This window comes from Phalacrocorax aristotelis, chromosome Z (assembly GCF_949628215.1).
Source record: "Phalacrocorax aristotelis chromosome Z, bGulAri2.1, whole genome shotgun sequence".
Classification (NCBI taxonomy): Eukaryota; Metazoa; Chordata; class Aves; order Suliformes; family Phalacrocoracidae; genus Phalacrocorax; species Phalacrocorax aristotelis.
The window spans coordinates 1,230,950-1,243,324 of NC_134311.1; the positions used below are offsets into that span (position 1 = coordinate 1,230,950).

The window sequence follows — 12,375 nt, forward strand, 5'->3', positions numbered from 1 at the left end:
CTGGGATCTGTACCACCCAGCCGAAGCATCGTGCTTCCCTGGAGCAGTGTTGTGCGATGTGGTGGTGGGAGGGGACAAATGTGGTGAAAGCCTCTGGCAAGCCGTAAAGCGGATCAAGAGTGGCAAGACCGGTGTGCAAGTCTCACATCGTTTTCCTGCAGTTCAGCTTGCTGTTTCTTGTCGCTGTAGTCACGCTGGTGCACCCCAGTATCGCAAAAGCGTGATACCGCAGGCTGGGGTTGGTTGGAAGTTCAGCTGTGACCTGCAGATCGTTTTCTGAACAGCTGCACCCTGTGTTGGGTTTTTACTTCAAAACGAGGTACCTTGCGCCGCCTCTTCTGAAGTATACACCTATTTTCAGGCCACCATTCTGGTTTTTCAAGACTGCTTTGAATTTTTACTCCATCCTTATGCATTTTGTCCCTGCCAGCTTTGTATTACCTGCAGATTCAATAATTATTCTTCAATCTGTTCCATAAATGTTTGCGCTTTCACTTTTGAACCATAATATGGGAAATAGTCTTATCTGATTTAATTGCATTTAATATAACTTAAAATGCATTTTTTCCCCCAGTTTATTAAATGGAATTATCTGAATTATGAGAGACTTCAGTAAATCTTTTGACTGTGTGGATATTCTATACAGCTCCAAAAAAAGTTTACAAAAATGAAAGGCTTGTGTCTGCTGCATTACAGATTAAATAGTAAAACTTTGGAACTGAGGATGAAAGAGCTAAAATTTTATTCTCTGGTTAGTTGCACTGCCACTTTTGAAATATACCAGCGAAATATTCCCCTACCATTCTTCTGTTCTCTTCATCGAAATTAATGTATGCCTGAGGAATGCTCATCTAGTTCTTTTGAGGTTTGTGAAAAATATATCCTAAAAATTTGAGTGTGCAAGTAAACTTCTATACCTTCTCTTTGCTCACACAAAGAAACCTGTCACAGTGATTGCAGTAGCTGGTTCCCTCATCATCATCGGTGTCCTTCTTACAGAGTTTTTATGCGGTGGTGGGGAGTGGCTTTAAAATGTTCGGCGTTTCCATTCAGGTTTGCTCCTGGGAAATCAGTGTCTGTGATAAGCTTCATAGACGCCTGCCTGTAAGGAGGCAGGCTTGTTTTTCTCCTTAATTTTTCAGTGTCTTTTTCAATATCAGGGAGAAATAAGACCTCAGTGAAGAGTGGAACAGCAACAGACGTGTTTTAAAATGTGCTCTAAGGCCAGCTTCTGCCTTCATGTAATTGTATGAAAACACATCAAGCCACTCTGATTTAATACCCATGGCAATTCCTCCACAAATTCAAACATAAGTATTACGGTACAGAAATACCTAGTGTTTAAGGTGACTGCATGCATACATTCTTTAGGCTTATCAATGGAAAATAAAGATTTGCTCAAAATAAGCTTTGAGAATGAAGTCCAAGCATATACAGCAACAGTCAGCTGCTTCCCTCTGCTCGGCTGTATTGCTTGAGGGCCAGCCCTGGACTGATCATAGTATATACTGTTTTTTCAGAAAGTGTATCAAGCTAAAAACATTACCTCTTCTACAGTGGGTTGAATTAAAATCGTCAAATTTGTACGTACACACCTGCTGTATTTATAGAAAAAACAGCATGCTGAAGCATTCAGTCAGTGGTAATGTTACAGGATGTAGAACAATTTTAGTGTCATCTGGGCCTCTTAGGATCTTCTTAGGTTGATGGCTAACCTTTACAATCATTAAAAGGTAAAGCTGCATACATAATCCAAGATCCTGTGTTTGGTAACTTACTTGGTTTATTTCCATTCTTATATAAATGTGCAGATTGCTCTTTTAAGCACACTAGAACTTTAAGTAAAAGAATATGGTGTCCAAGTGACTTGTCTTTCTCCTTCATGTCCAGTCACTGTCCCAGGCTGTTGGTAAGCTCTGCCGGTACTGATGATTAAAATACAAATGGCAAAGGAGTTGTTTTGGTAGCATTTTGTGCAAATGACATAGACATTTAGGAAGACAAGCAAAATATTGAGAGAAATATTTGTAATAAACTGTTCAATATTGCTTTTAAATACCTTTCTTTGTCAGTTGTATTTATTATTCCATTAAAAATTTAAGCAAATTTCAGAACAGCTCTTTAGATTTACTGCAAGCTAATTCTACCTTCAGAATAAAGTAGTTGGATGGCAGTAGTTCTTTGTGCTTCAGTATCGTTTTGTATAGCAGCATATTGAAAAATGTGCTTATGCCAATGAATATTATAATGAATTTCTCGTATTTACTTTTTTAAGCTCTAGCAGAATGCCGCGCGTTCTCTTCTAAATTATTAGTTCAGCCAGGAAAATCAAGTATTGTTACGTCTGACTAAACTTACAAGAAACTATTTACATTTCACATTTATGCGAATAACTGCATCTAGAGCTGAGTAAAAGAAAAAGGCTTTCAGCGCCTGCTGGAGCTGAAATTCATCTTTTATAGTTTAAGAAGTCTTTCTCTTGTAATTTGGGTGTTGCTGTTGTTTTTCTTCTTGGAGCTGGCTCCCATATGTGCTTCATTAGGACCAAATAAATCACAAAGGGCAGTGCCTGATGTGGTCTGTGCAAACTGCTCTCATCTGTTTTGTTAGCTGAGCTTTGGTCTGTTTGATTATACTCAGGCGCGTGCATTTAAACTTAAGCGTGTGCATATTAATTCCACTAAATGGGAGAGGATGACTTGCCACTTGAATGCTTTGCTGAACGGGAGGCTGTACCTTTTCCAGCAGTTACCACTGCGACAGACACCTAGCCAGCGCTGCGTTCAGAGGGAGTATTGTGCCAAAGCAGCCTTTTCACTGACATGGCTGAAATCATGTCAAAACTTTCAAAATACAGTTTCCCATTTAAAATTATGGTCATGGTTTATCACAAGCAAGGGAATGTAGACTGAAGTTTTTAAATAAACTTTTTTTTTTTTTCCTTTTAGCTTCTTAAAATTCCCAAAGTTGATTCGCCAAACGAAACACATACTTTTAACTTCCACATGACAAATGTTGGTAAAGATAATCCTCAGGGAAGCTTTGACTGCGTCCAGCAAATGGACTCAAGGTAAGTTTTACTTAACGTTTTCTTTCATGGCAAATTTAAGTAGATTCTGTGGCTTTGAGCATATAGCGAAAAACTTTAACAGAAGGTTAAGGCTCCTACTGATGAGCTGCAGTAGAAAATTAATTCCTAGCAGTAGTATGATTTCTTGCTAATTATAAATACTTGCTTTTACATAGAATTCTCTTTGGTTTTGCTCTTAAAAAAGTAACCTTTGAGTACTTTCTCACTTCTTAGTGCTATTTTTAAAAACTTTTGGAGTTCAGCATCGTCCAAGCTAGACCAGATCCATTCTACAGCCCTGTGTAAATATGATTATGGCTGGCAGCATGCTAGCACGCTGGCCATGATGGATAGTTGTCTTATTTTAAGAACCACATAAATCAGTGACCTTATCCATAATTGCACGACCATGGTGTTTCAGAACCCAAACGTAATACAGCAGTGCCTTGTCCCAGTCCTTTGAGTCAAAGTGAACAGTGTTAATGTCTACTGAAAAGGCAAGAGAATACCGTGCTTTTACATTAAGCTTGCTTCAGCTTCTAGAATATTATGTTCAGCGTAGCATCAGTGTAGTCCGGTGGTGCTGAATGGCTGTTTGTCCTATTTGATTAAGTAGGACATTGCAGGCAGAGTTTGTGTATTGATCTGAGAAGGTGATAGCAAACAGGCACACGGACACACGTCTCCAAAAGGCACTGCTCAGGTTCTCCATCACATGAGAGCTTCTGCCCTCAATTTCAAAACATGGATTCATCTGGACTGTGGGTTTTGGGAGCAATAATAAAAAGAGCTGATTTAATAGCTCTCTACCTAACAGGAGATCGCTCAGCATCCTCAGCCTCCTCTTTCTCCCCTTGTGTTAGGTCTCATCTACTACACTACAGCCTTTCAGTGAACTCACTTAACAAATGGGATTGGCAAAAAGCCGAATGGTTTAGTGGCAGAACTGGGGGAGCCTGGGGCAGTGTGGGTTTTGGGTTTTTTTGGTTTTGTTTTGGTTTTCTTTTTATTAAACTCTCTGAAAGGGGCTAGATAGCTACCGAGGCTGGCAGAAAGCAAGCGGCAGGAGTGCGTGCCAGGGTGAGAGGTGCTGCCTCCACTCCTGCATTGCCTCTCCCGAGCATCTCCAAGGGTGCTTTTCTTCTTTGGAAGGAGCACCTTCAGTTAAACTAAACTGGATTCACTTTATAAATAAGATTAAGTTTAAGCTGCTTTAGTTCTGAATAGTGTGCCTGGGTAGTTTTAATGTGGTTTTACTAATCTACTTCAAAATCTAATCTCAACTACCTTTCATGAGGTCTTTTGTAGCCAGCTCTCAGTTTGTGTAAAGTGCCTGCAGAGTTAATGCAAATGTAGTGTTACACTGAGTCGTTTTAAACCAGTAAAAGCAGAGAGGACCTCTGCAAGGTATCTTGTCTAACTTGTGCTCAAGGCAGGTCTGGCTTCAAAACTGGCTCAGATTTTGAAAATGCTCAGCTGAGGAGGGGGATTACACAGCATCTCAGTCAGTGCTCAGCTGCTCCTGCAGTGAAAAGCATATAAAGGCAGCGATGTTCAAGGAAATGGGCAATGGGGAAAAGCTATGCTTTTTAGGTGACAAGAGGGTCTTTTTTTCTGTTGTAAATGCACTGAATTTGGAGCAAGGGATCAAGATATATCTCTAGGCTATGGAGAAAACTGTAGCTGTATCATCTTGAAATCATCAGCGGCTTGGTCCAGCTTTGTGACTCTCAGAAACAACAAAATAAGTTGAGACATGAGATTCTTGACCCTTCTTCTTGGAACCTTGATGGGGACTTTCAGGGTGTTTAAAGTGTTTTGGGCTGGCTAAAGCCGGTGCCTTTCTCTGGTCAGAGCTGTTGCAATGGCAGGTTCTGTGCAGTGTACTCACTAAAAGCAGCGATAACCCAGTTTAAATGAAGCTGCTATTAGTCAGTCGAGGTGCCCTCCTGGATGGGTCCAGTGCACTGCAGGAAGGCATTTAGACTGAGCGTGGAGGGCCAGGTTCCCCCAGAAACACCTCATGAAGGCTAATGCCTGCGCTGATGCTGTTGAGGAGGCCTTGTGGTCCTTCCCCTCATGCGGGGTTTCCTCCAAGTGCCTCTTCTCAAACAGGGATCCTCAGAAGCATGCGGGTGAAGCCCAAGCACTCCTCGGCGCTGTCAAACGCGCAAAGCAGGTGACGAGGAGAACAGACATCTTTGAGGGACGTCCCTTTGAGGGGAGGCTGGCTTGCCCACCTGGGGTCTTGCAGGGCCTGGGGCCACCACGGGCCTCTCAGGTGAAGGAGAGGAGACGTGTGCTGAGCTGAGAGCCGGCGGCCAGTGGAAAGCCTCCGGGGCAGGAGGTGCCCGCCGCTAGCGTGCCCGAGTTGTCCCCGTAGCCGCCATTGCAGCACTTCCCAGTGCAGCCACCAGCCTGAGTCTGCCTCTCAAGTACAGTTATGTGAGGAAACGTAATTACACCGACAGGTAAAGCTGATACAATTTGGATGTCTAGAGACAATTTGAAATATATTTCCACCCTAGCTAGCTGTCAGAACTGGAAAACATTATTCTTCACCCCTTAAGACAGGTTTTAAAGTTCCTGACGCAACCATACTTCTAAACCTGAATTGGTGCTTGGGCTCAACCTTTTTTCAATGTTTTTGTAGCTCTGGATCCTCGCAACTCAGTTGCCTGGGACTAATACAGAATAAAATTACGGTATGTGCAACAAGTGATTCCTACGCGATGACCAGGGAGCGCGTGACCCAGGCAGAAGAGGAGTCACGCAATCGAAGCACAAAGGTTATTAAACCTAGTGAACCATTTTTAGGTATGGTTGTATTTCATTTTTCTACTAGATGTCTGTAAGTTTTCAAACTCAGTAATTCATCTTTTCAGAATATTCTTGGGAAAGATGGTGTGTTCAGAGGTCTTGGGTGTCGGTACCTTGCCCTCATGTTAACCAATTTGCAGTCTCCTGGTGCTGCACTTAGACATTAGGTTTTTTTAGACCCAGAAGGCCTGCCAGTCCTTCCTTATTCCCATATCACTTGAATAGCTGAAATTTTGACTGTTTAGGTGAGGGTTTTTACCACCCCATGCACTTAAATTCTCTGGTTTAGTAGCTAATGTTTTGGTTTTATAACAACACTTTTGAGTACCTGAATGCTGTGCTAAACCATTAACCTTAATTTGTAATCTGAAAAAATTAACATTGAAGAAGTCTTATATACAAATTCATAAGCTTAATATGAAAAACATTGCTTTTCACACTTGCTAATGCTGATTAAATGTTATTTATTGTATGTCTTGGTCATTAATAACCAACTTGTACCACAAGACCATGTTTGTTTTTTGTTTTCCTAAAAAAAAAAAAAGGCAAAGTAAGGTAACGTTGGCATCTTCCCATGGACTTCATATTTTTCCACAAAACAAAGTGTTTAGGTGGTATAATTCATTATTAAACTCTTCTGGGGACTGTTTCCCTGAGGAGCCTGGAGCTGGCTGCAGATTGGCTCAAGGTGAGCATCCATCTCAGCGGCGGTCCTGCCTGCAGCAGTGAGCTGGTACATCAATCCTCATAAAGTCAAACAGGCTCTCACTTGGCTCTGGCTGCAGTCCTCCGCCAGCACAGATGTCCCCGATGGTGGCGGTGCAATGCTTGCTCTGCCTCAACTTACTGCGGAGCATTTTAGGCCAACACCGTCATGGCTTTTCGGAGATACAAAACTATGTGCGTGTGTCCTCAACACTAAGGGAGCTGGGCGCGGGTTAATACCAGGACGTGGAGCTTAAACTGCCTCCTCCCCCCGTATTGTCTAAACTGCTCTTCAGTGGCAACAGGAGAGGAGCCACTTTTATCCATTTCTAAGCTTCTTGTTGGGGAAGTTCTGTTCTGCATGTGAATGATCTGCGTGGTTCTTGTCAGTTGTTTAAGCAGAACTTAAGTGAATGCTTAACATTCAGTAAATGGGGTCTGAAGACTGGCAGTAGAACAGTTGTGTCTGGGGAAACCTCTGTGTCAGAAGAAGCATTGAAGAAGCTCAGGTAGGACAGGTCTAGTTGCTGGTAGGGCACAGGGGTGACTTTGCAATGTGCAAAGGAACTGGGGTTGTTAATCATGTTAATGTTTGGTTATGTTTTCAGGGGATTTTTTTATTTGGTTGTTTTTTTTAAGTACTTCAGAGACATGACTTTAGATGTTTTGTTTGAATGTTGCTTACACTCTCCGCTGTGCTGGGAATTTGTGAATCTACATTGAATTTAACATGTCAAAACACTTGCAATTCATTCAATAAACAACTGGCAAGTTCATACTGTTCTAAAAATGTAACTAAGTACGTTTGCACGATCAGGTCTGTTCTTGAAAACCTGAAGGGCAAAGTCCAGGGAACATGCGGTGTGGAAAGGTTGTAAAGGTTTATCTTCCAGTGCAAAGTGAAAACAGATTTTTGCTCTTCCTGAGGACAGGCAGTGCATAAGGACAGCCCAGTCTCCGCGTGTCTGACAGAAGAGAACAAGCTCCAGATTTTCTCACCAATACTCATTAAGTCTCCCTTACACATGTACCAAACATGAGTTGCTGGTTTCAGAAAAACGCCTGGTTTGTGTCACATCCTCTGCTGGATTGCAAACAATGTTTACTACAATGATTTTCTGTAATATCCTGATATTTTTTTTTTAATTTGTTTTTTTCCCTGTCTGATAGCAAATGCTATTTAAAACCACAGAGTAGAGAAGTTTGTGTCTTTTTCTGAAACGCTGATTTTCAGGTTGCGTGGTGTTATTTTTAAATTCTGGATGCATTGTTTGCAAACACTTGCATTGTTCCTCCAGTTGAGTAACATGTATTTTTATAGAGTTTGGTCTAAAACGCTGTGCAGGCCATGTTTTAAAACTACTCTGGCCGAAGAACTTAAATTTTTGGTGTATTGTTTCTGACAAACCTGGGCTTATTTAATAGAGGGGAACATTTCAGCTTAAAATGTGGTGTAACTTAGAGCAACTCAAGTGATTAACACCAAGGGTTGGTAGTTTCTTTAAGCAATGATGCAATTAATCATGTAGACTTGGTCTCCCTAGGCATTAATGGGGAATCTTTTAATTATATGGAAGATCTTTGCATCACACTTTAGTGTACTTGTCAGAAAAAGCCTGATTTTGGATATTCAGTGCTTGAGCTTATAAACTGGAAAAATAATTAAAGCACCACCTATATAAATAATTGGTAAAGTATCACTTGTTTACCAGCTTTTTAAAATATTGACTGTTTCTTTGTTAATGCCTACCTTGATGCATCTTTACTGCCTGTATACTCTTATAGAATATGAAATGCTAACTAAATACAGTTTTTAGAGTTTATTCGGCTTAGTAAATTCTTCTAAATCAACTTTCTTGTCTTCTCCCAACCTCCGGTGTCACACTTTTTTTCTTTTTTTTCCCCACCTTGCTTCAGGAAGAAGAGCACAGGTCAGAAAAGCACCCCAAAGCAGTACAGATACTGCGCCTGAGAGAAAGAGGTCAACACCCATGAACCCTGCAAACACAATACGAAAGAATCCCGCACGCAATACTGTTTTTCATCGACCATACAGGGACAGGGTGATTCACTTACTGGCCCTGAGGAATTACAAGAAACCTGAGTTACTAGCTCGCTTGCAGAGAGATGGCGTCAGCCAAAAGGACAAGAATTCTCTTGGAGCTATCCTTCATCAGGTGAGATCATGGGGTTTGTGCCAGCATTTTTTCCCTCCTGCTGTTCTTTTAATTGTAATTTTGAGGTGTGTTACTCCTGTATTTAAATCAGAAAATAATAAACAACTTACATAATGCTCCTTGTTTAGGTTTTTCAATCAACTTTTCACAGGTGCCAGGAACTGCAAGTCAGCATGAGAAAAGGAAAGAAATCTTAAAAAAGTTTTGGGGAGCGTTTTTGTTTCTCTGGAATGGCAGGCAATAATTAAATATTTCTAGCTTTGTTGTTCCTAATGTCTTTTTTCCTCTCTCTTTTACTTAACTTCCACTTGCATTTCTTTATCATATCCATCAAAACTATTGTCAAGCCTTTAATGTTGTATAGGTGAAAGTTTTAACCTATGTGTTCAAGAGTGTCGCTTACTAATTTTCTACTGAAACAGTTCAGAAAAGGCTTCTTAAAGTATTGTGAGATGCAGTGGCTCCTCCCTTATTTTTTAAATACTCCCTGAACCCAGAGACTCTGGCTGAATTATGCATGCGTTAATGTAAAGTAGGAATGTTGCCTATAAATCTAGGAAAAAAGTGGTTTTGAAACGATTAAAGGGACTAAAATTCAACATTTATACAGCTTTGGTTAATCCTACACTGACTTTTAAAAACTCATTTCTTGAATATGTTAAGTATTGTTGCTTTGTTTGCCCAGTGCAATGGTAGGTTTCTTTTATCGCGAAGACATAGACAATCTAACAAAAGCCATCTTCTTACATATGAATTGAAATAGTCGATTTATACTTTGAGTCAATTGTAAAATTCCAAAAGCTCAACTCCCTGGAGGAAAAAGGTGCAAGAATTGTGTCCCATTATGCTTGACAGTGTTTAAGGAGACTTTCCTGGGGTCAGTTTCCTGTACATGGTGTGAACTACCTCAAGGTACTGGTTTGTGTTCAGAGTGGTCACAGTAGCACCACTACAGCCCGAAAAGCCTTGCTCACATTTTTTTAGATTCATGATGAGGACTTTTGGTACAAATCTAAAATCAGCAGCCCGAACATGCTGAGATCTAATATGCACAGATTTGCTTCTCCTGGAATATGGCTTTAATTCTGTTTTAATAACTGAATTACTGTTTCTGGGTATCTGTTACTTTTAATTTTTTTTTAAACTGGGGACAGACAGATGTGCCCACACACACACGGATTAGCAGTATTCATCCAACAAGTTTTGGAGTTAAAAATAGGCAAAGCTGCAAAAAGCAATGGTGGTATGTTGAGTTATTCAGCATTTTGTATCAGGCAAATTGATGGAGACTGTTATCTTTTTGAGGTTTTCTATGAAACTCTGAACAGGCGCCAGGGGATGAAGTCTAAAATGGAACTTTAGGTCTCAAGGTTTTACTAGCTCATTTTAACTTTTTGCACATTCTTTTTACTTAAGGAAGATAAAAGATAATTCTGTTTTCAAACAGCAAGGCATGCACAAGACCTGCTCATGACAATCGTTTGCTGTAAGGAACCCTGCATCTGCAAAATGAAGGGCGCAGCTAGGCCTGTGCACCTCTCCTTAGGTGTTTTAGCAATAAATCTTGTTTTCAAAGTATAACTTGTTAGGTATGAGTACAGTTACTTTTTTCCCAAACAAAACAACTTTGTTATGGCTTAAAACTAATGGGATAGATGAATAATTCATCTCCATACTAAAAAAGTTCAGTGATAGTTAGGTTATCTTGTACATTGTTCAGCAGAAAGCTGTAGTTTCTTGTGGCTTGAGAAAGAAAAGGAATTCTGTTTATCGAGACAAATGACGGCATGCTGCAGTCATTAACGTGATGATGGAGAACATGTACTGTTCCAGGCACAGTCTGTGCACTGCCATCGCAGTATAGCTGTGCAACAGAAGAACAGCAGGTGTCCTCCTGAGGTTGATCAACTCTGAATTCGTATGTGGAGATGGTGTTCTTCGGTTCTTGAAAATAAATAAAAATAAAAACTAGGCCTTTCAGTGTATTTCATGCAGTGAAGATTTAAAGTTTTGGCATAGTTTGCTTTCATTCTCAGAGCTGTATTAAAAGACAAAAAAAACAGATACGTGGTGTGGAGAGAGGTTTTCCTAGAGTGCATTTTGTACGTGTTAGCAGCGGTTTGGGGTTTTCTTACATCCAAATTTCTACATCCTAAGTTGACCAAATTTTTTAAAATCGTTGCTCATTACCTGAGAACTGCTTTGAGGTTCACACCTAGAAACCCTGGAAAACTGGTGTGCGATTTCATTTTCAGCTTTGATTTAGCTCTGCAGTACCAATCTTATCTCTGTAGTTTGCATTTAGGTGTAATGAACATTTATTTTCTTAAATGTCTGCCTGTAGGTAGCCTGCCTGAATCCAAAGGATAATTCTTACAGTCTGAAGGACTATGTATTTAAAGACATTCAAAAAGATTGGCCTGGATACAGTGAAACAGATAAAGAATCACTGGAGTTAATACTTTCTAGGTAAGTTCAGTCTCTAGGGGAAGGAAAATAGCCATTTAAGAAACAACTTATGGGAAATGAATGTCTGTCTTCCCTATAATGAAGGAACTATAACATATACGTTTTTGCTTTGTAACCTAAAATGTTGGGTCATCCTTACAGAAAATTAAACCCACCTCAGAATGCCGCCAGCACCAGCCATTTGGACTCTTCTGAAACTTCTGATAAAGGTGCTGAATCAACCTCTCAGGTATTTTGTTTTTTTTTTTTTTTTTCACATTATTTACAGTGTATTAAGATTTGTCACACTTATATTGGTGTGAAACTTACGATGCTGTATTGCACTAATATTGTCTTTAACACATCAGAAACTGAAGTGCTTATTTCTAATTGGATTATTATTTCTTTTTTTTCAAGATGGCCGCTCTGCCAAAGACCACAGAAAACCCAAGGGCTCAGGTAGCTCAAGGACACATTACTTTCTGGTTAAATACTTAAAACTGTTTTGTATTGCCACATAATTTGTTTACCTTGGTGTGTATCTTGTCTAAAGACAAGGTATGTGTATATTTTTGTTACATGGCTGCATATGTTCAAGGGTCTTCGTGATATAGTAGTTATGATACATAAAGTATGCACAAACATCCTTGTGCTACTGTGTAAATAGAACACTTAGGAAGGTCTAGAATGAGGACAAATTGCAGCAGTGATCCACTCACAGGAATATTTTCTTTTCCTATAGGCATCATTTAAGCACCCATTTTGGTTCAGGGTAGCCCATGTGTGATAAGGCAGATCTGAATCGGCAGGTAGTACATCTCGCTTCCCCCAGCCTTTTCAGACTTAAAATGTGTATGTCCCATCTTCTTATCAATACAACAGGACAACGCAAACCCTTTCAGAAGAAGCTTGGAAAACCCTGCCTAAAAGGCATTACTTCAAGGGAAAGTTTGATAGTTTCTGTGACTGAAACTGCACTTCAGTAAATGCAACTAAAATCTGAAGAGCACGAGAGCTTGTGTGTGTACAGTGATAAGCTGGGGAGTACGAAAAGTCTCTCCCCACTGAGATATTTATGTTTAAATAGAGGAGGGGGAGCACAACTCTGTTTTCCCCTAATTTCTTCCAGTCAGTGGGTGAAATGGTGCAGGTCCT

General features: G+C 40.3%; 1 protein-coding gene across 2 annotated transcripts in view; it reads left to right on the forward strand.

The window, feature by feature from the left end:
* The window catches only part of ELL2 (elongation factor for RNA polymerase II 2), a 43,080-nt gene that overhangs the window by 18,668 nt on the left and 12,037 nt on the right, over positions 1–12,375 (forward strand). For both annotated transcript variants that reach the window (XM_075079525.1, XM_075079526.1), the window contains exons 3-8: positions 2,949–3,070; positions 5,724–5,887; positions 8,513–8,772; positions 11,117–11,241; positions 11,383–11,470; positions 11,638–11,679. In XM_075079525.1, the coding sequence (XP_074935626.1) occupies positions 2,949–3,070; positions 5,724–5,887; positions 8,513–8,772; positions 11,117–11,241; positions 11,383–11,470; positions 11,638–11,679 (801 nt within the window). The remainder of the gene's footprint in view (positions 1–2,948; positions 3,071–5,723; positions 5,888–8,512; positions 8,773–11,116; positions 11,242–11,382; positions 11,471–11,637; positions 11,680–12,375) is intronic.